At 46.7% G+C, this 25,608-nt stretch overlaps 2 protein-coding genes across 4 annotated transcripts in view; both read right to left on the bottom strand.

The window, feature by feature from the left end:
• The window catches only part of dnajb2 (DnaJ heat shock protein family (Hsp40) member B2), a 151,879-nt gene that overhangs the window by 112,714 nt on the left and 13,557 nt on the right, over window positions 1–25,608 (bottom strand). The gene's annotated exons all lie outside the window — the stretch shown is intronic.
• The window catches only part of LOC144686882 (tubulin alpha-1D chain), a 917,839-nt gene continuing 894,354 nt past the window's right edge, over window positions 2,124–25,608 (bottom strand). For 2 of the 3 annotated variants that reach the window (XM_078552695.1, XM_078552696.1), the window contains exons 2-4: window positions 8,539–8,761; window positions 7,410–7,558; window positions 2,124–3,570 (exon numbers count right to left, since the gene is read on the bottom strand). In XM_078552695.1, coding sequence (XP_078408821.1) covers window positions 2,587–3,570; window positions 7,410–7,558; window positions 8,539–8,761 — 1,356 coding nt within the window. In that variant the 3' untranslated portion in view covers window positions 2,124–2,586. Of the gene's footprint in view, window positions 3,571–7,409; window positions 7,559–8,538; window positions 8,762–16,617; window positions 16,752–25,608 lie in introns of those variants that run through there. The other variant, XM_078552694.1, reaches the window with a different exon arrangement.

Genomic DNA, 25,608 nt, shown 5'->3' with positions numbered 1-25,608 from the left:
AAGACCGAGCGAGGGAATATCAAAGTGTTTAATATCTTTCAAGGTGTATAAGTAATCAGGTCCGGACGAAATGTATCCCAAGCTGCTAAGACAAGCCAGGGAGGAAATAGTGGAGGCTCTGACCATCATTTTCTAACCCTCGCTGGCTACAGGTGTTGTGCCAGAGAACTGCTCATGTTGTACTGTTGCTTAAAAAGGGAGGATAGGATAGTCTGAGTAATTACAGCCTAGTCAACCTCACTTCAATGGTGGGAAAATTATTGGAAAAAGTTCTGAAGGACAATATAAATTGTTATTGAGATTAATCAGAGACAGTCAGCACAGAAGGTCGTGCCTGACTGGATTGAATTTGATTATTGCTGAAAAAGACATTTTGTCGAAGCTTTTCGTCTTGCACCCATCAGGACAAGCGCAAGAATACCAATGTCAGGGGAAACTACAACTTTATACTGTATGCGAAGAGAGTGCTGATTGGTTGGCAAGTGGACTCTGATTGGAAGAGGTGTTGCCATGGAGAATTTACCAGTTAATGGTGACTGACAGTTAACTGTCAAGCATTGTTTGAAATTTAAACCAGGCAGTTTGACTCTGATGGGTCAAGGCATTGCCCTGAGGTATGAACCAGTGAATGGCTATCACTTATTTTGTTTAGCTGAAACAAGGCTGGTCAGAAAATTAAAAGGTCACAGAATCCAAGGGAAACTGGCAAGTTGGATTCAAAATTGGTTCAGTGACAGGAAGCAAAGGGTAATGGCGAGGAGTATTCTTGTAACTGGAAGGCTATTTCCAGTGGGATTCCGTTTTTGGTATACATCAATGATTTAGACTTTAATGTAGGCAGCATGATTAAGCAGTTTGCAGATAATTTAATTGGCCATATGGTTGATAGTGAAGAAGAAAGCTATAGACTGCAGGAAGTTGTTAATGGATGGGTCAGGTGGACAAAGAAGTGGCAAATAGAATTCAGCCCTGAGAAGTTTGAGGATAATGCATTTGGGAATGGCAAATGGCAATGGCATTACACAATAAACGGCAGAAAAGGGCAACAGGAACTGCTAGCTACACAAGATAAGTTCCATTTCCAGCACTCCTTGGGGGCCTGGAGGAGAAGATGGCCAAAGTCTGGGAAGCTTAGGACCTGAGCATGGATTCTGGGCCTGATCCTGGTGTGAGGTCCCACATCTGGTATCAGGGTTTGAATCTAATATGGGGGTTTGAATCTAGTGTCAGGAATTTACCCTGGTGTAAGGGCCTAATCCTGTCTCAGACATAGATCAGATGTACAATAAGTACACAGAACCCTAAAGGGTTTAAACTAATCTCCAACTTGGACTTAAGGAAAGATAGATCAGAATATTTTCTAAATGGCCGGATGCTAGGAGCTGTGGAGGATCAGACAGATTAAGTAAATAAATTGTTTAAAGCTAGTGGGCAGGTACAATTCTTTTTTTTAAAAAGTAATAGAACGTTGACCTTTATCTCAAGGGGTTTGGATTATGAAGAGGAGGATGTTATATTAAAGCTGTTCAGACAGAGCTGTGATTAGACCACATCTGGAGCACCGCTTTCAGCTCTGTAAATCTGTAAGGTTTATATTAGCCTTGGTGGGGGGTGCTGCACAAATTCATCAGAATGAAACTGGGGATCATAGGGTTAAATTATGTGGAAATGTTGCACAGACTAGGCTGGTAGTCCCTTGTATATAGGAGATTAGGACGCGACCTAATTGAGATGTTTAAGATGATTAAAGGAGTTGATATGGTAGAGAGAAACTATTTCCTCTGGTGGGTGGAGTACAAGATCAAGGGGGATTAACCTTAAAACTGCAGCCAGGGTGTTCAGGAATGATGTCAGGAAGCGCTTCTTCACAGACAGAGGTGGAAATCTGGAACTCTCTCTCCCCCAAAATGCTGTTGAGGGTTGCGGGGGGAGGGGGGTCAATGAAAATGTCCAAACTGATCAATTTTTGTTGTGTAGGGGTATTGGGGGTAATAGAACCAAGGCAGGTAAATAGAATTCAGATAGAGACCAGCCATGATTTGATTGAATGGCAGAAGTGGCCCAAGAGGCTGAATGGCCTCCTCCTGTTTGTATGTCAACAGAAAAACATACACAACAACTGCTAAATATAGACAAGATTTTATTTAATTGTAATTGCTGCATACATCCCACCTATTCCACCAATTCAATACACCAATATTATTTTCTCTGATAAGCAAGGAATGGTCAATTGCTGCTTTTGATTAGTCTTAAACTAGTTGGTATGAATTTTTTGCACAACCTATGAACTGGAATGTTGTGTTATTTAAAGAAAGAGAGGTATCTGCAAAAGCTGAAGCTCTGAAGTAAGAACAGGTTGAATAGTGCCAACAATGAGAAAAGACATGTTCAGCAGCAGGAACCTTCGCCAGATTTGCTAACCTTTCTTCCCAGCTGACAACAGATCTGCAGTCTATTTTTATTTCATGTTTACCATTATGTGCCTATTTGCTCATTAAGAACGCCTGAGATCAAAGGACTTTCAAATTGAATTACATCAGCCTATTGATCCCAAACATTTTGAGTGTCAGGACTACTTTTGAGGGTCTAATATTCCTCACCTTCTTCAGCCTCTCCTTCACCCTCAATGCTCTCAGTGCCAACCTCCTCGTAATCTTTCTCCAAGGCTGCCATGTCTTCACGGGCCTCTGAGAACTCCCCTTCCTCCATCCCCTCACCCACGTACCAATGCACAAAGGCGCGCTTGGCATACATCAGATCAAACTTGTGATCGAGGCGAGCCCAGGCTTCAGCGATGGCCGTGGTATTGCTCAGCATACACACAGCACGCTGCACCTTGGCCAGGTCCCCACCAGGCACCACAGTGGGAGGCTGGTAGTTGATGCCGACCTTGAAACCAGTTGGACACCAGTCAACAAACTGAATAGTGCGTTTGGTCTTGATAGTGGCAATGGCAGCATTGACATCTTTTGGCACCACATCACCACGGTAGAGCAGACAGCAAGCCATGTACTTGCCATGGCGAGGGTCACACTTGACCATCTGGTTTGCTGGCTCGAAGCAGGCATTGGTGATCTCAGACACAGACAGTTGCTCATGATAAGCTTTCTCAGCCGAGATCACAGGGGCATAGGTAGCCAGAGGGAAATGGATACGTGGATAGGGAACTAAATTGGTCTGGAACTCTGTCAGATCGACATTCAAAGCACCATCAAAGCGAAGGGAGGCTGTAATGGAGGACACAATTTGACCAATCAGTCGGTTCAAATTGGTGTAGGTCGGGCGCTCAATGTCCAGGTTTCTGCGACAGATATCATAGATGGCTTCATTGTCTACCATGAAGGCGCAGTCTGAGTGTTCAAGTGTAGTGTGGGTGGTCAGGATGGAGTTGTAGGGTTCAACTACAGCTGTGGAGATTTGAGGAGCTGGGTAGATGGAAAATTCCAGCTTGGACTTCTTGCCGTAGTCAACGGAGAGACGTTCCATCAGGAGGGATGTGAAACCGGAGCCAGTGCCTCCACCAAAGCTGTGGAAAATGAGGAAACCCTGGAGTCCTGTGCATTGGTCAGCCTGTGAAAACAACATATAGGTTTATACAGGAACAATGCAGCAGAACAATGCAGGAAGCTGCCTTCCAAAGAGCAATTCACCCTTAAAACAAAGGATGCATAAGGGGGTCACTAGACTAATACCCAGTAGAAAGCATCTTAGTTATAAAGATAGCTTAACAGACAAGGACACTAAACTTTAGAGAAGCGTTTGACTTAGGGTGATCTGGCTGAGGTTTGTAAGACGATGGCAGTGGTAGTTGTGTTCAAACAGTGGTCATTGATTTGAAGTCATTGGCAAATGAACTAGAGGGAAGATGAGAATGTTTTTCATTCAGAGTGCTGTTGGGATCTGTAACGTTCTACCTGAAAAGATAGTGGAAGATGGATTTATAAATAATCTTAAAAAAGAGTTGGATAGGACTTGAGGATGAGGAGCTTAGAGAGTTATGAACAAAAAGTGGGTTTGTGGAACTGAGCGTGATTGCTCAGGCTTGATGGGCTGAATGGCCTCATGGTGTGCTGTATGTTTCTATGATTCTACACTGGCTGTTTGTTTCCTCTAAGTAGATGATAGAGGACCAGAGATGGGATCACAATTTTAAATCATATACGACCAGATCTAGGTTAGGTATCAGGAGGTGGTTTTGTTCCCAGAGAATAGTGAACCTATGGATCAGGGGGTGTGTTGAGCTGTGGACACTATTCACCGAATTCCTTCAAGCGAGGGCCAGACATGTTTCAGTATGGGGTGGAGATCACCTCATACAAGAGGTGGGTACCTGGCAATGCCAAGCAGTATCAGGGTAGTCTTTTTTTTCATTCGTTCATGGGATGTGGGCGTCACTGGCTGGGGCAGCATTTATTGCCCATCCCTAATTGCCCCTGTTCACAGGGCATTTAAGAGGCAAACACATTGCTGTGGGTCTGGCGCCACATGTCGGCTAGACCAGACAGGATGGCAGATTTCCTTCCTTAAAGGGCATTGGCAAATCAGGTGGGTTTTTATAACAATCATCAATAGTTCCGTCGCCATCATCAGACTTTTATTTGAATTCAAATTTCACCATTTCCCATGGCCAGCGACACCCACACCCCATAAATGAATTAAAAAAAGGTGACTCACAGGCAAAGATTTAGACATCCCTTAGTTAAGCTGTTGGATAAAACTGGAGCTTGTAATCCCAGGCTAACACTCATTGCCAGTATTAAGGGAGTGCTGCAGCTCCTGAGCTGCTGTCTTTCAAATGAGGTGTTGAACCAAGGGCCTCATCTGCCTTCCTGGGTGCACATCAAAGATCCCAAAGTCACTACTTGGAGGAAGAGCAGGGTTGATGTGCTGGGCCAATATTTATCCTCAATCGACATTAACGAAAGAAATAAGATGATTTGTCAGTTCTTTCACTGTTGTTTGTGGGAGCTTGCAGTATGCATATTGGCTGCTGTGTTTCCCTACATTACAGTAATGACCTTCAAAAAGTACTTCACTGGCTGTGGGGTGCTTTTGAAAGGCGCTCCAGAAATGCAAGTCCTTTCTCTTTATAATTCACAAACCCATAGCCATTTGCTCAATACTTACCAACTTGCGAAGTCTGTCCAGAATAACTTACCTGTCAGTGACCAATTGTCTCCTCTGTGCATAGTCCGGAAAGGCCTATGTTCACCAACCAATCAACTTAAGGGACTCCTGTCACGTCACTTATAGATTTTATTTGTAAACTCCCGGCACTCTCTCTCTCTCTCTCTTATGGGCTCTCTCTCTCTCTCCAAACTCCTGTTACTTTATGGGCTGCCTTATGTTGTTTAGATAGCTTAATTTAATTATTTACTTTCTTAATTAACTTAAAATAATTTCTATGTATACGACACCTCTTTCCCCCATGCAACGAATTCCCATGTGAACCTAATTTGCTATTCACTCAGTCTTCATCTCACTCCAGCGTAGTCGCCTGTCTCCTTGCACGTCCCTTACTGATCCTAGGTACTAAACTCTGGAATATGCCCCCTTAACATCTCTTCCTCTCTTAAAACATTTCTTAAAACCTATCTTATTGGCCAAGCTTTTGGCCACTTGGCCTAACATCCTTTTATGCAGCTTGGTATTAATTTTTTTTCTCTGATAATAGGAACATGGGACTTAGGAGCAGGAGTAACCATTCGATAAGATCGTGGCTGATCTGGTTGCGGTCTCAACTTCACTTTCCTGTCTCCCCCCCCTCCATAACCCTTCACAACCTTGCCTATCAAGAATATATCTAACTCAGCCTTGAATAAATTCAATGATCCCGTCTCCACCACCCTCTGAGGAAGAGAATTCCAAAGATCAACGACACTCTGAGAAAAAAAAAATCTCCTTATCACTATCGTAAAAGGGAGACCTCTTATTCTTAAACTTTGTCCCCTAGTTCTAGCCTCCCCCACAAGAGGAAACATCCTCCTGGTATCCACCCTATCATGTCTCCTCAGGATCTTATATAACTCCTCTGAAGCACCTGTGGACATGTTACTATGATGAAGGCGCTATATAAATGCCAACTGTTGTTGAAGACACGAGGACCTAAAAACCCATGTGATTCGAAGTCTCACTATGTCAACAGATCCTTGCACAAGTAAGCAAGTTGACATTCCAACTAAAGATGCTTCCACTAATGAGCCAGCTAGCTGCACTGGAAACAACCTTTTCTAAACCTTCAGGGCCATGGAATTGAAACAGAATAACTCAACAAAAACAGGAGTGCTCAGGCTCTGAGGGCCCACTATCAACATCCTGGGGGTTTCCATTGACCAGAAACTGAACTGGACTAAGTCATAAATACTGTGGCTACAAGAGCAGGTCAGAAGGTGGGAATTCTGTGACAAGTAACTCACCTTCTGACTCCCCAAAGCCTGTTCACCATCTACAAGGCACAAGTCAGGAGTGTGATGGAATACCCTCCACTTGCTTGGATGAGTGCAGCTCCAATAATACTCAAGAAGGTTGACACCATCCAGGACAAAGCGACCCGCTTGCCTGGCACTCCATCCTTCACCTTCAACATTCACTCCTTCCACCACTGACACACAGTGGCAGTAGTGTGTCCATGTACAAGATGCACTGCAGCAACTTCCAAACCCGCAATCTCTATCACCTGGAAGGACAAGGGCAGCAGATGCATGGGAACGCCACCACCTGCAAGTTCCCTTTCAAGTCACACCCCATCCTGACTTGGAACTATATCGCTGTTTCTTCACTGTTGCTGGGTCAAACCTTCCTAACAGCACTGTGGGTGTTCCTACATCACGTGAACTGCAGTGGTTCAAGAAGGCAGCTCACCACCACCTTCTCAAAGGCAATTAGAGATGTGCAATAAATGCTGCCTAGCCAGCGACACCCACATCCCATAAATGTAATAAAAAGGTGACTCACAGGCAAAGATTTAGACATGCCTTAGTTAAGCTGTTGGATAAAACTGGAGCTCGTAATCCCAGGCTAACACTCATTGCCAGTATTAAGGGAGCGCTGCAGCTCCTGAGCTGCTGTCTTTCAAATGAGGCGTTGAACCAAGGGCCTCATCTGCCTTTCTGGGTGCACATCAAAGATCCCAAAGTCACTACTGGGAGGAAGAGCAGGGTTGATGTGCTGGGCCAATATTTATCCTCAATCGACATTATTGAAAGAAATAAGATGATTTGTCAGTTCTTTCACTGCTGTTTGTGGGAGCTTGCAGTATGCAAATTGGCTGCTGTGTTTCCCTACATTACAGTAATGACCACTTCAAAAAGTACTTCACTGGCTGTGGGGTGCTTTTGAAAGGCACTCCAGAAATGCAAGTCTTTTCTCTTTATAATTCACAAACCCATAGCCATTTGCTCAATACTTACCAACTTGCGAAGTCTGTCCAGAACCAGGTCGATGAGCTCCTTGCCGATGGTGTAGTGCCCACGGGCATAGTTGTTGGCAGCATCTTCCTTCCCGGTGATGAGCTGCTCGGGGTGGAACAGCTGGCGATAGGTGCCAGTACGGACCTCATCTAGAATGTAGAATCATGAGAAGTTTGCTTGGTGGTCTAAGAACATACATACTGACTCATGTGAATGGTCTGACAGTATCTGTGAGAAAGAAAACAGAATTAACGTTTCAGGCCTGTGACCTTTCATCAGACCTGAAACATTAACTCTGTTTCTCGCTCCACAGATGCTGCCAGACCTGCTGAATATCTCCAGCATTTTCCGTTTTTATTTCCAATTTCAAGCATCCACAGTATTCTTCTTTTGCCCATAGTAGAGGGCACTATCAAAGTTGGCAGGAACTGTGTTTAGATTAACCACCATCTCGTCCTGGATATCAACTCACCCTTACTGACATAACAAAGACTCAGAATGTGGAACACTAGGATGTTAGTCAACAGGACAGTTCTGCTTGGTACTCAGCAGACAGTCAAACTAGTAACAAATCTAGAATTGCGTTGTGCAATCATCTTAACAGTACGCGATCTGATATCCCGGGCCTAAGATAGTGTGTTAACTCAAATTGTAATGTCTCAATGTTCCAGTTGAAGCATTTAGAGATTGATAGAGAGGAACTATTTCCTCTGGTGGAGAAGGTTTAGAATGGGGGCATAAGCTTAAAATTAGATCCAAGTCATTCAGGGGTGATGCAAGGAGTCACTCCTTCACACAAATGGTAGTGGAAATCTGGAACTCTCTCAGCCCCCAAGAAGCTGTTGGGACTGGGAGCCAATTAAAAATTTATTAATTGAGGTTGATAGATTTTTTGCTAGGCGAATAGTTCAAGGGTTAGGTAAATAAGGTGGTTAAATGGATTTAAGATACAGATCGTCCAAGATCTAACGGAATGGTGGAACAGGCTCGATGGGCTAAATGGCCTTCTCCCGTTCCTGTGTTTGTAAGAATAACAAAATTGAAAATATACATAAAAGGAGAACAGTGTATGTGAGAGAGAGAGATTTTGACTTTTTGAGAAGCATAGCCTCATGGTTCTTTGACTTACCGATTACAGTTGGTTCCAAATCAACAAAGACAGCTCGCGGGACGTGTTTCCCTGCTCCAGTCTCGCTGAAGAAGGTGTTGAAGGAGTCATCACCACCTCCAATGGTCTTATCACTGGGCATCTGCCCATCAGGCTGGATACCATGTTCTAAACAGTACAGCTCCCAGCAGGCATTGCCCATCTGGACACCAGCCTGGCCGACATGGATGGAGATACATTCACGCTGTGGGGGGAAAAAAAGCAATTATTATCACATAGAGTTAGATAAAACTAGGTCTGTGCTGGTCTTTATCCTCCATCTATGCCTCCTTCAAACTTGCTTCAACTCACTTTATCAACATAGGTTTCCATTTGTCCCCCCCCACCCCCGCTCCCCACACCACCAACCCCTCACTCCTTCACCATGAGCTCTGCAATTCTCAATTTCTTTTTTTAATTCATTCATGGGGTGTGGGCGTCACCGGCTGGCCCAGCATTTATTGCCCATCCCTAATTGCCCTTGAGAAGGTGGTGATGAGCTGCCTTCTTGAACCGCTGCAGTCCATGTGGTGTAGGTACACCCACAGTGCTGCTGGAAAGGGAGTTCCAGGGTTTTGACCCAGCGACAGCGAAGGAACGGTGATGTATTTCCAAGTCAGGATGGTGAGCAACTTGGAGGGGAACTTGCAGGTGGTGGTGTTCCCATCTATCTGCTGCCCTTGTCCTTCTAGGTGGTAGTGGTCGTGGGTTTGGAATGTGCTATTGAAGGAGCCTTGGTGAATTCCTGCTGTGCATCTTATAGTCGGTACACATTGCTGCTGCTGTGCATCGGTGGTGGAGGGAGTGAATGTTTGTGGATGCAGTGCCAATCAAGCTGGCTGCTTTGTCCTGGATGGTGTCAAGCTTCTTGAGTGTTGTTGGAGCTGCACTCATCCAGGCAAGTGGGGAGTATTCCATCGCTCTCCTGACTTGTGCCTTGACAGGCTTTGGGGAGTCAGGAGTGAGTTACTCATCGCATTATCCCTAGCCTCTGGCCTGCTCTTGTAGCCATAGTATTTATATGGCTAGTCCAGTTTCTGGTCAATGGTAACCCCCAGGATGTTAATAGTGGGGGATTCAGTGGTGGTAATGTCATTGAACATCAAGGAGTGATGGTTGGATTCTCTCTTGTTGGAGATGGTTATTGCCTGACACTTGTGTGGCATGAATGTTATTTGCCACTTGTCAGCCCAAGCCTGGATATTGTCCAGGTCTTGCTGCATTTGGACATGGATTGCTTCAGTATATAAGGAGTTGCAAATGGTGCTGAACATTGTGCAATCATTAGTGAACATCCCTTCTGACCTTATGATGGAAGGTAGGTCATTGATGAAGCAGCTGAAGATGGTTGGGCTGAGGACACTACCCTGAGGAACTCCTGCAGTGATGTCCTGGAGCTGAGATGACTGACCTCCAACAACCACAACCATCTTCTGTTGTGCTAGTTATGACTCCTGGCATAAGATGAAATTAATAAAAGAAAGGGGTTGGGGGAGGCTAATTTCTGTATCAGATCAAGCTAGGAACTCAAGCATTAGATCATATTGTCTTCCTGTTAAGATGTAAAACAGCACCCCCATTTTAATCGCTCCATTATCGGTGGCCATGCATTCGGCTGCCTGGGTCCAAATCTCTCCACCTCTCTCCCTCTCTCTTCCTTTAAGATGCTCCTTCAAACCTACCTCTTTAACCCAGCTCTTGTTCACCGGATCTAATATTTCCTTATGTGACTCATGTTAAATTCTCTTAATTATCGCTCCTGTCGAATGTTAAGGTTTTGCATAAGGGGAGAAAGCCATTTTACCAGGTACACAGGGAAAGAAAATGCTAACACCTGGCAAAGTTTGGCTTCAGCTGCTCTGAAGCCTGGTGTTTCAGGTCAAGCACTGCACAGGCCCATCAAACAAACCAACATTGAGTTTATACTTCAGCCACTCCTGAGAGTGTGCCGCTTATACCTCAGCTCTCTTGCTTTCTGTTCTGCTGGAATGGAAAGAGAAGGGTGAGGGGAAATAGAGAGTGTAGGTGGGTAGAGAGGGAGAATGGGAGAGAGGAATGGAGAGAGATGCAGGGAGACAGAGGAGGGGTAGAAGAGAAAGAGGATGGGTTGACAGAGTGAGAGGAGGGAAAATGAGAAGGTGGAAAGGGAAAGGGGAGATGGGGAGAGAGGTTGCTGGGATGCGGGAGAGAGAGAGAAAGATGGAGAGAGGAAGGAGACGGAGAAAGTAGGGGAGAGGAAAAAGGAGAGGTGGCAGAGAGAGAGGAGTAGGTGAGAGTGTATGGGAGAGAGAGGATGTGGAGAAGAGTGGAAGGAGAGAGTGGGAAAGGGGAGGGGAAGTGAGAGGGTTAGGATAGAGGGATCAGAGAGGGAGTGGGAGAGAGAAAGAGGAAGATATGAGAAGAAAAAGGGAGAGAAAACAGGTAAGACTGGATAGAAACAATGAGAGATAGGGGAGATAGCACAGGAAAAAGAGAGTGGGGAAGGAGAAGTCAGAGGAACAGACAGAAACAGAGGGGGAGAAAAGACAGAGGAGGAGAGAGCAAGGAATGGGAAAGAGAGAATGGAAAGCGAGGATGGAGAGACTCAGAGGGGGAGAGAGATAGCAAAGGAAAAAGGGAGAGAAAGAAAGGGAGCAAGGGAAGAGGGAGAGAGGAGAGAGCTTGATCCCAGTGATCTGGAGGAGGTTTAAACCCATATCCATGGAGGTAAAAGGAACAGTGTCCTACCCAGCCCACACCCAGCGAATAGTTTTAACATATTTCCTTGGGTGGAGCACAACTTGAATTCCAATGAAATTCTCTTACCTGTGGCCAGTACTCTGAATAAAATATGAAAACTCCGAGACATGCAAATGTAGAAGACTTTGCTGACAAACAAAATCTGAAGCCCAAAGTCAAATTTCTCAGTAAATTTTTAAGAATGTAAATGGCAGACCATATTTTCTGATCCTTCACTATTTGCCTTTCTTTACCCCTCCTTTCAAGTCACATTCCTTGAGCAGCAAACACATTTTAAGAAACTTGTTTTATCCCATGCATTGGAGCATCTTTTATTTGCACGCCGGTGTACCGCTATTGAATTGTAGGGGGCATCAGGTCCAATTTCCCCACCCTGTAAGGAGCACCTCCAGCTGTGGACCAGCCTCTGGGCCCTGCTACATCCGGGTAATCACAACACAGCAAGGGGCTGGAAAATTTGTAGAACCTCTCGGGCTGTATGCCTGATATGGAATGTACATTGTAAATATCAAGAGAATTACAATTGTATAGAGGCACCCAGGAGTGGAATGTACTGTACAGAGACATGTTGAATTTCATTGCACTTTCTGTAAATTTCGAGTTGAAATGTTTTGTGATGCAGTCTTACCCATTTTATGAATAAAGTATATTTTTGGGGGAAAAAAAAATCACAACACTCCAGGATTCTGCCAGTCTTGCAAAACCTATTGTTCTCCAACCCAATCCAGAGCTCCAGGCCGAACATATATTTGAAGAACGCTCTGGAGAAAGGACAAGACGATTGGGACTAATTGGGTAGCCCTCTCAAAGATCGTGCTAAAACAGAAGGCTGAGGGGGTGACCCAATAAGAGATCCTTAAAATCGTGAACATGTTTGATGGAATATACGTCGAGAGAATGTGAATCCAAAACTGGGGCTCACATTTAGGGTTGAGCTGGGCTAAGCTCCTTAATTCACTCCTGTGCTTCATCCCTCCAACTGAATGAGTGAATAACGCATTATTATTTAGTCATTAATAAAGCCAATGAGGAATTCAGGAGAAACTCCTTTGCCCAGAGAGTGGTGAGAATGTGGAACTTGCCACCACGGAGTGGTTAAGGCAAATACCATAGGCACATTTATAGGGAAACTACGTGAGAGAGAAAATAATAGAATATATTGATAGGGTGAGAGGAAGCAGGTGGAAGGAGGCTTTTTATTTGTTCATTCACAGGATGTGGGCGTTGCTGGCTAGGCCAGCATTTATTGCCCATCCCTAATTGCCCTGGTTCAGAGGGCGTTTAAGAGTCAACCACATTGCTGTGGGTCTGGAGTCACATGTAGGTTGAAGGGTCAGTCACGAGGGGACATAAGTTCAAGGTGAGGGGCAGGAGGTTTAGGCGGGATGTGAGGAAAAACCTTTTTTACCCAGAGGGTGGTGACGGTCTGGAATGCGCTGCCTGGGAGGGTGGTGGAGGCGGGTTAGCCTCACATCCTTTAAAAAGTATCTGGATGAGCACGTGGCACGTCATAACATTCAAGGCTATGGGCCAAGCGCTGGTAAATGGGATTAGGTAGGTAGGCCAGGCGTTTCTCAAGTGTCAGTGCAGACTTGATGGGCTGAAGGGCCTCTTCTGCACTGCGTGATTCTGTGATTCTAGGTCATTCCGGGTAAGGACAGCAGATTTTGTTCCCTAAAAGGCATTAGTGAACCAGATGGGTTTTTACGACAATTGATGATGGTTTCATGGTCATCATTAGACTTTTAATTCCAGATTATTATTGAATTCAACCAGATTGTTGATTTTTCTTTGTTTTTTAACTGTAATTTTATTATTCATTTATTTTTATTTTATTCATTTTTTAATCCTTTTCCCCCCAAACACCACCCCCCACAGGGCCACCTGTCACTGGTTTCTACATTGTGCTTTCACAGAGCACTGACCCATGTTCTGCTATTACCACATTCTGCCCTTACCTTTATGCCACTATTAGCACCTTCTTTACTCCTTACCACTACTGTTAACACCCACTTTGTCTTGTGTCCATGACATCTTTGTCACTCTCTCCCACCTATCTCTGACCTTCCATCTAGCTCCACCTGCTCCACCTCCTCCCACACAGTATAACATCCACCACATTTCTACTTCTCTTTAGCTCTCGAAACGTTAACTCTGTTTCTCTCTCCACAACTGCTGTCAGACCTGCTGAGTTTTTCCAGCATTTTCTGTTTTTATTTCAGATTTCCAGCATCTGGAGTATTTTGCTTTCATCTCCAGAGCATTACCCTGGGTCTCCGGATTACCCCTCCAGTGGCAATACCTCTAGCCACCATAAGACCATAAGACATAGGAGCAGAAATTAGGCCATTCGGCCCATCGAGTCTGCTCCGCCATTCAATCATGGCTGATAAGTTTCTCAACCCCATTCTCCCGCCTTCTCCACCTGAAGCATAAGGCAGCATAGACCAGTTGGGCCGAATGGTCTGGTTCTGAGCTGCAAATAATGTGTAACTGGTACATGTGAAAAAGACATTCAGCTCATTGAAGCCGCAGCTCTTTAAATTCCCCCCTTCTCCCACAGGTGAAGCGCCCGATCACTTCCACCCAGTCAGTCGTGCATCACTGATTTCACAGTAACATTGCAACCGTTTCAAGTAGACGACGACTTCTGGCCACCCAGCCCCGCTCTGAATCCCATTCTTTGACAGGGAATCTGTCTAGTTCCTTTCTGAAACCTCTCGATGACTTCTTGACCTTGCACACGTGCCCACAGAAAGTTGAGCTGCATTATTTGTTTCCTGCACAGATTTCAAACTGTGAACGTACATTCTACACCCCCCCACCCCCCCCCAACCATCCGGAGGTGAGGCAGGCACACTGGGATAAAGCAACGCTGCCCTACAGGGCACCCCAGGGAGAGACTCCCCACACACAGACTCCCCAAGCAGAAAGACTTCCGAAATAGAAGACTCCCTGGGCAGAGATACCCCCAGACAGAGACTCCCCAGACAGACATACCCCCAGACAGAGACTCCCCAGACAGAGATACCCCCAGACAGAGACTCCCCAGACAGAGATACCCCCAGGCAGAGACTCCCCAGACAGAGATACCCTCAAGCAGAGACTCCACAGACAGAGACTCCCCAGACAGAGATACCCCCAGACAGAGACTCCCCAGACAGAGATACCCCCAGGCAGAGACTCCCCAGACAGAGATACCCCCAGGCAGAGACTCCCCAGACAGAGATACCCCCAGGCAGAGACTCCCCAGACAGAGATACCCCCAGACAGAGATACCCTCAAGCAGAGACTCCACAGACAGAGACTCCCAAGGCAAAAATTCCCCAGATAGAGACCCCCCCTCAGGCAAAGACTCCCCAGACAGAGATACTCCACGGCAGAGACTCCCTGGACAGAGATACCCCCCCCAGACAGAGACACCCCAGACAGAGATACCCCACGGCAGAGACTCCCTGGACAGAGATACCCCCCCCAGACAGAGACACCCCAGACAGAGATACCCCACGGCAGAGACTCCCAGGACAGAGATAGCCCCCAGACAGAGACTCCCCAGACAGAGATACCCCCAGACAGAGACTTCCCGGACAGAGATATCCCCCAGACAGAGACTTCCCGGACAGAGATAGCCCCCAGACAGAGATACCCCACGGCAGAGACTCCCCAGGCAGAGATCTCCCCCAGACAGAGACTCCCCAGACAGAGATACCCCCAGACAGAGACTTCCCGGACAGAGATATCCCCCAGACAGAGACTCCCCAGACAGAGATATCCCCCAGACAGAGACTTCCCGGACAGAGATATCCCCCAGACAGAGACTCCCCAGGCAGAGATCTCCCCCAGACAGAGACTCCCCAGACAGAGATCTCCCCCAGACAGAGAGTCCCCAGACAGCGATCTCCCCCAGACAGAGAGTCCCCAGACAGAGATCGCCACCAGACAGAGCCCCCCCAACCCCAAAGGCAACGAGAATCGGCGGCAGCCAGACAAGCCAGACAGTGAGTCAGTGAGATCTCAGACAGCCAGGTTCCCGAGGCGGCAAAAAAACCCAGCCAACATGACCGGATCTGCAGGAGTTTGGGCTCCTGTCCCACTGCCCCCACCCCCCCAAAACCACACCAACCCCCCCCCAAAACCACCCCAACCCCCCCCCTCCAAAACCACACCAACCCCCCCCCCCCAAAACCACCCCAACCCCCCCCCAAAACCACCCCAACCCCCCCCCTCCAAAACCACACCAACCCCCCCCCCCCTCCTCCCAATGCCCAGCCTTTCACCGCAGGGCAGGCGGAGAGAGATTGTGGAGCTGGATCTATCGATAGCCCAACACCATTATCCGGGCACAGACCCTCCCCCCCCCCAACTTCCCAGCCCGGCTATCAACACCCTTTCTCCCTCCTGCACAGCAACCCCGCCTTAAACACTCTCAACCCCTCTCCTCAAATCCCCACCCCCCTCACTGACCTCCCCCCACCCCCTCACTGACCTCCCCCACCCCCCCTCACTGACCTCCCCCACCCCCCCTCACTGACCTCCCCCACCCCCCCTCACTGACCTCCCCCACCCCCCCTCACTGACCTCCCCCCACTCCCTCACTGACCTCCCCCCACCCCCTCACTGACCTCCCCCCACCCCCCCTCACTGACCTCCCCCCACCCCCCCTCACTGACCTCCCCCCACCCCCCCTCACTGACCTCCCCCACCCCCCCTCACTGACCTCCCCCCACCCCCCCACCCCCCCATCACCCCCCACCCCCCCAATCTCCCCCCACCCCCATCTCCCCCCACCCCCAATCTCCCCCCACCCCCCCAATCTCCCCCCACCCCCATCTCCCCCCACCCCCATCTCAGAAGCTCTATCAACCCTACAACCCTCGCACGATCTCCCAATTCTGGCCTCTAGTCCATTTCCCCTCCCCCCCCCAAACCCCAACCCCCCCCCAAACCCCAACCCCCCAACCCCAGCCCCAGCCCCAGTTCCTTCACAGGAAACCATTTTTGGACGGCTGTGCCTTCAGCTTTCAGCTGTAGAATTTTCTCCCTAAACCCTTCCGTCTCTCTACCTCTCTCTCTCTCTCCGTCTCTCTCTCTCTCTCTCTCTTTGTCTCTCCTCTTTAAAGATGCTTCTCGAAAACCTATTTCCTTTGACCGAGTTTTTTTTTAAGGTTATGCAACCCCCTCTCCTGTTAAATTTTTCCTCTGCAAAAGAGCCCGAGGCTTTTTTAACAGTTTCTTTTTAACAGTTTTTAAAAAAGGCTTTGCAGCCAATGCAGCTTGTTTTGCAGTATTGATGGGGAGTCTGAATAAAGGCAGCCAGCTCACCATTCTTCCAGATCTCCTACCGTCCAAGCTTCAGGAATAGACGAGATGAGGTGGGATGGTGGTGGTGGTGGTGGTGGAGGGGGTAAAAGACTCTGAGCAGACTGACAGGTGCCTGCGTCCCTGCCCGGGTTTATAGCAGGAGAACGGGGACAAAGGGCTGGTGACAAAGCAGCTCAAGGGGGGAGTTTGTTGGTAGCAACCAGCACAGAGAGAGAGAGAGAGAGAGAGATCCGATTGTTGACGCAATCGGCTTTTTTTCTCCAGGAGACCAGCGCTCAAATTACTATCGGCTCCGGTCACCAACGCAACGGCTTCCTATGCTGACCACAAACTCAAACAGGGCGGTGAAAGCCGAAATACTGCGGATGCTGGCAACCTGAAACCCCCCCCCGCCAAAAAAAAAACCCCCAGAAAGCTGGGGAAGAAAGCTCAGCAGGTCTGGCAGCATCTGCAGAGAGAGAGAGGCAGAGTTTAATGTTTGCAGTCCCTCTCTAGACGCCACAGAGGCTACCAGACCTCTCTGGCTGTGCTTTTCCAGCCTTGTCTGTTTTGCATTCAACCCGGTATTTTTTTTGTGTGTGTGTGTATACATCTTCTTACAGTTTTAATTGTTGAATCAATTTTGTGGGTCTGGCCAACTATAGAAGGAAGACAAATGTTTAGTAAAAGAACTGTATCATTTTTTTTTACATTGTCACAGAATGTGACATCAGGATGGTAGAAGGCAAACCACATCATCTTTTTTCATCTTGCAATCCTAAAAAAAAAAATTGCATTCGCGTAGCGCCGCTCGCCGCATTGTCTCTGGGATCAGGCACGCAGTGGCTGAATGGAGGTGGGTGGGGTGCGCAGTGCAGTAATGGGGGAAGGGTGGCGTGGCGTAGCGTAGCGGTACCGTCACTTGGCTAGTATACTCCAGTAAGCCTGGGTTATGTGTTCAAATCCCACTATGTGGGTTGATGGAATTTCAGTTCAATTACTAAGTCTGGAAGTTAGTGCTCAGTAATGTTAACCATCATTGACTGATTCATCCATCTGGTTGGAAGGAAACCTGCTGTCCTTACCTGGCCTGGCCTACATGTGACTCCAGACCCACAACAATGTAGTTGACCCTTAACTGCCCCCTGAAATGGCCCCGCAAGCCACTCAGTTCAAGGGCAATTAGGGATGGACAGCAAATGCTGGCCTTGTCAGCCAACACCCACATCCCATTCCATGAAAGGACAAAGGAAATAAAGCTTGCATTTAGGTTAAGAGAGGACTTGCAATTATATTATACAGCAAGTTGCATTCCCAAAGTGCTTTACTGCAATGCAGTGCTTTTTAAAGCATAGTCACTGCTGTAATGTGGAAGACACAACAGCCAACTTGCACACGGCAAGATCCCACAAACAGCAACGCAGTAATAACCAGAGAATCTGTTTTTAGTGACATCAAAGCAAAACACGGAGGATGCTGAGCAAACGCTCAGCAAGGTCATGCAGCATTTGTGAAGAGCAAAACAGAGTTAATGTTTCAGCAGAACTGGAGGATGCTCGAGATTTAATCGTTTTTTAAGGGAGTAACAGAGCCAGGAAAAAAGCAGGGCGTGGAGCACGAGTGATGAGGGGAGGGAAGAACAAAAGGGAAGGTCTGTGACCTGTGGGGGTGGGCAGGGGAGGTTAAATGACAAAAGGGATGTTGGGATAAGGCAAAAGGAGATGATAATAAGACAACTAAAGAAACAAAAAATGGGATCATTTGAGGTGGAAAAGACTACAGCAAAAAGCAGAGGGAGGAGGATGAAAGAAATTATATTTCAACTGCGTCTTTCACAAAGCCCCAAAGCACTTTGCAGCCAATTATGTCGCTGGGTCAAAATCCTGGAACTCCCTCCCTACCAGCACTGTGGCTGTACCTGCACCACATGGACTGCAATGGTTCAAGAAGGCAGCTCACCCACCACCTTCTCAAGGGGCAATTAGGGATGGGCAATAAATGCTGGCCCAGCCAGCGATGCTCACATGTCATGAACAAATAAAAAAGAAGTGTTTTTGAAGTGTGGTCGCTGTTGTAATGTAGGAAATGCGGCAGCCAAACTATGCACAGCAAGCTCCCATGAACAGCAATGTGATAATGACCAGGTAATTTCCACCCCCCCCCCCAACGCCTTGGTTGAGAAATAAATATTGGTCAGGACACCAGCAAAAAGTCCCCTGCTCGCACAGGAGCTCATTCACGCCAACTCAATTTCTCGGACAAATTCAGCCTCATGTGATCTTGTAAGGGGGGCTCAGGAATCTTGGGGCTTTTCTGCTGCTGCCATTTGATCCTCTTTGAAATAGCAGCGTGGGATCTTTCACTTCTATCGACGAGGAATAGTTCTTTGTAAACCATCATCAGATGCAATAATATAGCTCTGATCTGTTTAGAGATTAAATAAACCCACAAATGAGGTTTATAATTCAATTGTCAATCTATCTTGGTCTAAGCTTGAAAACAAAGACCACCATGATTTTTATGCCAAATCACTTGATTTTTATGGGTTTGTCTCTTGATTTATGAGATGGTGGGGGTAGGCATGTTTGTACAAACCTAGTCTATGTAACTTGTCCTCATAATTGAACCAATTCCAGCCCTGGTATTTTTCTGGTGAATTTACACCAATCCTCTCCAAAGCCAATATGTCCTACCTGAGGTGCTCCGCTCAGAACTGAACTTTAGGTGGGGACTGAGCATAGCTTTGCACAATTGTAGCCTTTCGTAGGCCAACCGGAAACACTCAATGAACATGCCTTGCCTGCATCAGTTGCACCCCCCTGTTTTGGGGTCTGCAGCCCACCTTGAAATGGGGCCAGACCTCCCTCCAACAATCTTGAGAAGGTTGGCAAGCACCACTAGTTAGAATCCAGGCAAGACGTCCTGTAAGTGTTTCCACTTGTGGCCAAAATCAGAACTAGTGGGGAACATAAATATCACATGATCTCCTATCCCCAGCCAGACTCCTACCATTGGTTCATCCTCCATGCACACTGCCTTCCCACACCCAATTGAAAAGGGAACAGACTTTATCCAATTGGATTGTCCTTGACTATGTGCGAAATAAGCTTTTACCCCACCCCACCATCTCCAATATATTTTGCAATGAATAAATTCAAGTGTTCAAAGTTAATATTTAATGCCCTGGTGAGCTTTCTCCCCAAGCTTTGCTACAACAGTGTCCTGGGGATTAACCTTCAATTCTCAGAGAATTCAGGCCAATCCTGGAGGGTGACCCCCCACACCCGCGCTCTGAAGAATAGTGATTGTATGGGGAAAATGTAGCAGGAGAATAAGGGATTCACTAGTAAATCTTATAAGGAGTTCAGGAGAAACTTCTCCTAGACAGTAGCTATTTTAAGGTAGCAAGTTCCATATTCTTGCCACTCTCTGAATGTGATGAGTGACCATCCTATCCCTCCTTGCAGATTTCTAAAGCAGTACTCAATCACCAAATAATAGACCTTGGCTTTGCCAAATCTCATCTCCACCACACCTGCCCTCTACTTTCCTTAGTGAGTTCTTAAATTTGCCTTTCAAATGGATTTCTCTGGATGTCAGTACTTTGCGTGTGTCAACTGTGGCTCAGTTGGCCGCACTCTCGCCTCTGAGTCACAAGGTTCAAGCCCCACTCCAGGACTTGAGCACAAAAATCAAGGCTGACACCCCAGTACAGTACTGAGGGAGTGCGACGCTGTCGGACGTGCCATCTTTTAGGTGCGATGCTAGACTGAGATTGACGTATAAAAGATCCCACGGCACAACGTTGACCATGTGAACATAGGTCTTAGGAGCAGGACCTTTCGGCCCTTTGAGCCTGCTCCGCCCTTTGATAAGGACATGGCCGATCTGGTTGTGGTCTCAACTCCACTTTCCTGTCTGCGTCCCTAAACCCCGCCCATAACCCTTGACTCTTTTGTCCATCAAAAATCTATAGAAGAGGAGCAGGGGCGTTCTCCCCAGTTTCCTGGCAAATATATATCCCTCAATCAGCATTAGAAAAAATACAGCTTATCTGGTCATCACCACATTGCTGTTTGTGGGAGTTTGTTGTGGGCAGATTAGCAGCCATGTTTCCTACATTACAACAGTGGCTACTCTTTAAAAATGCTCCATCAGCTGTAAAGCCCTTTGAGGCATCTGATGATCATGAAAAGCACTTTATAAATGCCAGCCTTTTCCTTTTTCACTGCACTGTGCTATACTGGAGACTTGGCTGCTGTTTCTCTGACCTACTGCTCTGTTGCTTAAATTTTAAAGTAACTCTGATCAGTTTACAGACCTCACCACACTGCTGCTGTTCCCTGCCCAGCCTGCGCCTGGCCTACAGGTCCTACTAGTTCTTCAGCTTCAGCTATGGTCTGTTTGTGGCCAGACATTCACTTGCACAGAATCACAGAATTGTTACAGCACAGAAGGAGGCCATTTGGCCCATCATGTCTAGGGCGAAGTACATTCCCCTAGATCTTATGGTGGCCTGCAAATTCGCCACCGTGTTTTGTTCTGCACACCACCTGGATCTTTATTCCCATGAAAATACCTGCATAAGAACAGAAGGAAAAGGAGCAGGAGTAGACCATATGGCCCATCGAGCCTGCTCCGCTATTCAATATGATCAACCATGGTTGATCTTTGGCTTCAACTCCACTTTTCTGACCACTCCCCATATTCATTGATTCTGTGATATATACAGGTTTGTACAGGTTACAAAAGCTAACTTATACTCTAATGTTGACAGTAAGTAGACAGTCCATGTAAACCAATTGGTGACCTGTGGTCAGGCACACCACACTCTGAAACCAAATGACAGATGCCACCCCAGACAGATGCAATGGGTCTCTCATCAGCTCTCCCCAAACGCTTGTTACACTGTGAGCCAACCAGACTCACTGAAATTTGACTTTCACATGACGGCTTCCAATCTCCACTCTCAAAGAACTCACTTTGGAATCTTCCCCCAAATGATACTTTCTCTCGGAAGCCTTCCACAAGGCCCCACTTCCAGGGTTTCGAACTCTCCTTCCGATGCTCCTCTCCCCTGAATCGCCACGTGCATTCAGGCTTTGCCTTTCACATACTTTCTCTCAAACGCTCAGCCATTCCAACAGAACACCACTGCTGCAGACCCTCGGCTGTCTCCTTGCATCTTCTGGCTTCTCACAATCCTATTTTGCTTTAAGTCTGCAGCTTTCTCCCTTTAAGCTTGAAGCCTCCCCTTCTGCTCCTTACTTCCAAATTGACTAAACAGGACCTTTTCCAGACTCCTGTTCTTCCTCTGACCAGAAGGACTTCTTGGGACCTTTCTGCTGTTTCACGCCCTGGTTTTGGGGACTTTCTTCTTTAGTTTTCGGAACCTGCTTCCTGCAGTTCCCTCTCCTGTGTCTAGCGTCTCCTGGCACCTGCTTCCAACTGAACTAAAATTGCTTTCTGTTTCTCCCTGCCTCTGTGTGGGCCTCCTGTTGTGAGGCAACAGCCCAGATTTTGTGTTTGTTTTAACTTTCCTTCGTCGTAAAACCTCATTATAATGCAGGCATCTTTTAAAGTGAAACCAAAACTCAAGTTTCCCCTTTTCTTAACACCAATATCGAAACACAAATTAAACTTAAACTTAAAGCTAAAACCCATCCTAATGCCCACAAATACAAATATAACTTACTTAAACTATCTCTAGTTCCTAACACAATAATAGATTCCAGCATTTTCCCAATGACTGATGTCAGGCTAACTGGCCCATAGTTCCCTGTTTGCTCTCTCACTACTTTCTTGAATAATAGTATTACATTTGCTAACTTTCAATCCGCTGTGACCATTCTAAAAGCTAGGGAATTTTGGAAAATCGTAGCCAGTGCATCCAGTGTCTCTGCAGCTACCTCTTTCAGAACCCTAGCCCAAATGGTATGCTGGCCTTCATTGCGAGATGACTTTGAGTACAGGGGCAAGGATGTCTTACTGGGGCTATACAGGGCCTTGGTGAGACCACACCTGGAGTATTGTGAGCAGTTTTGGTCTCCTTACCTAAGAAAGGATATACTTGCCATAGAGGGAGTGCAGCGAATGTTCACCAGAATGATTCCTGGGATGTCAGGATTGTCGTATGAGGAGAGATTGGGCCGACTAGGTCTGTGTTCACTGGAGATTAGAACAGTGTGTGGGGACCTCATTGAAATGTATAAAATTCTGACAGGGCCGGACAGACTGGCTGCAGGGATGATATTTCCTCTGGACCGGGGGCCTAGAACAAGGGGTCACAGTCTCAGGATACAGGGTAGGTGTTTAGGACTGAGATGAGGAGAAACTTCTTCACTCAGAGGGTGGTGAACCTGTGGAATCCTCTACCACAAGGGGCTGTGAAGGCCAAATAACTAAATATATTTAAGAAGGAAATAGATAGATTTCCAGACTCTAAAGGCATCAAGGGGTATGGGGAGAGAGCAGGATTATGGCGTTGAGATAGAGGATCAGCCATGATCATATTGAATGGTGGAGCAGGCTCGAAGGGCCGAATGACCTACTCCTGCTTCTATTTTTCTATGTTTCTATATTTTATGTTTCACTTTTCAGATATTTTCTGGAACTCTCTCATCCACCATATCTGTCTTCAGACTCAATAGTCTTTTGGCTTCACTATCTACATGAGCTTTTATTTTCTGCAATAATCTTTGATGTGACACATTATCAAATGCCTTCTGGAAATCTAAGTAACTCACCTCCTGATTTCCCCAAAGCCTGTCCACCATCAACAAGGCACAAGTCAGGAGTGTGATGGAATACTCCCCACTTGCCTGAATGAGTGTAACTCCAACAACATTCAAGAAGGTTAACACCATCCAGGACAAAGCAGCCCACTTGATTGGCACCCCATCCACCACCTTCAACATTCACTCCGTCCACCAGCGATGCACAGATGCACCGCAGCAACTCACCAAGGCTCCTTCGACAGCACCTTCCAAACTAGGTGACCTCTACCGCCTAGAAGGACAAGGGCAGCAGAGAGATGGGAACACCACCACCTGGAAGTTCCCCTCCAAGTCACTCACAATCCTGACATGGAAATATATCACCGTTCCTTCACTGTTGCTGGGTCAAAATCTTTGAACTCCCTCCCTAACAGCACTGTGTGTGTCCCTACACCACGTGGACTGCAGCGGCTCAAGAAGGCAGCTCACCACCACCTTCTCAAGGGCAATTATGGGTGGGCAATAAATGCTGGCCTAGCCAACAACGCCCACATTCTGTGAAAGAATTTAAAAAATCTTTGTGCTCCTCTAATTCTGACCTCTTGAGCATTCCCAATTTCAATCTCTCCAATGTTGGTGGCCGTGCCTCCAACTGCCTGGGCTCTAAGCTCTGGAATTCCTTCCTTAAACCTCTCCACCTCTCTCCTCCTTTATGGTGCTGCTTAAAACCCACCTCTTTGACCAAGCTTTGGCTCACCTGCCCTAGTATCTCATGTGGCTCAGTGTCAATCGTTGTTTGATAACACTCCTGTGAAGTGCCTTGGAATGATTCACCACTTTTACAGCGCTATGTAAATACAAGTTGTTGTTGTTATTTGTGATAAAGTAGTAAGTTGGCAACCCATTTCAAATAGAAAGCTACAGAACACTAGGAAGCCATTATCTCCATTTTTATCTCTATTGCAGACAAACTATTGTCCGTTTTACTCCAAAGCACAAAGTTACCCTTTGGCTGAGTTACTCAAAACATATTTTAAATGGAAGAGGTTTAAAATTAATCTCTGCTTTATGTGTACCCAGATTGGCATAAGAACACAAGAAATAGGAGCAGGAGGAGACCACATGGCCTATCGAACCTGCTCTGCCATTCAATACGATCATGTCTGACCTTGGGCTTCAACTCCATTTTCCCACCCATATCCCTTGATTCCCTGACACACCAAAAATCTGTCCATCCCAGCCTTAAATGTATTCAGCGATGGAGCATCCACAACCCTCTGAGGTAGAGAATTCCAGAGAGTCACCACCATTTTAGCAAATTAATTTCTCCTCAGTCCAGTTGTTAAAGGGATGGGCAGTAAATGCTGGCCTAGCCAGCGACGCCCACATCCCGTGAAAGAATAAATTTTTAAAAGAGGATCGCCCCCTTATCCTGGAGACTGTGTCCCCGTGTTTTAGATTCCCTGATCAGTGAAAACAATCTCGCAGCGTCCACCCTGTCAAGCCCCTTCAGAGTCTTGTATATTGCAATGAGATCACCTTTCATTCTTCTAAACTCCAGAGGATATAGACCCAATTCCCTCAGCCTCTGGGCTGACAGAGGTGGCATCTCTCTGATGAGATGTTAGGCCCTCTCAGATGGAAAAGATCCCAAAGCCACTATTTTTGAAGAAGAACAGGACAGTTCTCCCCAGTGTTCTGGGCCAAAATTAATCCCTCAGCCAATAGCAAGATAAAAAAAAATGAATATCTGGCCATTACCACACTGCTATTGGTGGGAGCGTGCTCTGTGCAAATTGGTTGCCACATTTCCTACGACAGTGACTACACTTCAAAAAAACACTTCTTTGGCTGCAAAGTGCTTTGATGTTGTGAAAGGCGCTATATAAATGCAAGTTCTTTTGTTATTTATCAGGTCCAGATTAGTGTTTGCGATGACCGGTGTGACTCTCCCTCCTGCCGTTGCTGGGGAGCCTAGCTTTGTTTAAGGTAGGCATGGAAACTGTAGGAGTCTCTGTGCCAAATGCAGCCTGCTCTGAAAATGCGACTGGATCGATAAAAGGAATGCAACATTGAAACAGGACATCAGGCAAAAAATTGCCCCCTCCCCACCTCCTCTTCCCACCCTTTGCCTGCACATTACTCTCCCCAATTGCCTCCTCCATTGTGCTTTTCAGTATCCTTGGATTAGTTTTACTTTTCAATCCTACACCGGTGTGTAATATTATTGTTTTGTTGTTTGAAGAGATCCCAAAGTCCCAAATATTTAGTTTGCAAAGCCCCATTAAGTACTTGC

The sequence above is a fragment of the Cetorhinus maximus genome, chromosome 11 (genome assembly GCF_964194155.1).
Source record: "Cetorhinus maximus chromosome 11, sCetMax3.hap1.1, whole genome shotgun sequence".
NCBI lineage: Eukaryota > Metazoa > Chordata > Chondrichthyes > Lamniformes > Cetorhinidae > Cetorhinus > Cetorhinus maximus.
The sequence above is the reverse complement of the archived record's forward strand: the minus strand, read 5'-3'. Positions and strand labels throughout refer to the sequence as shown.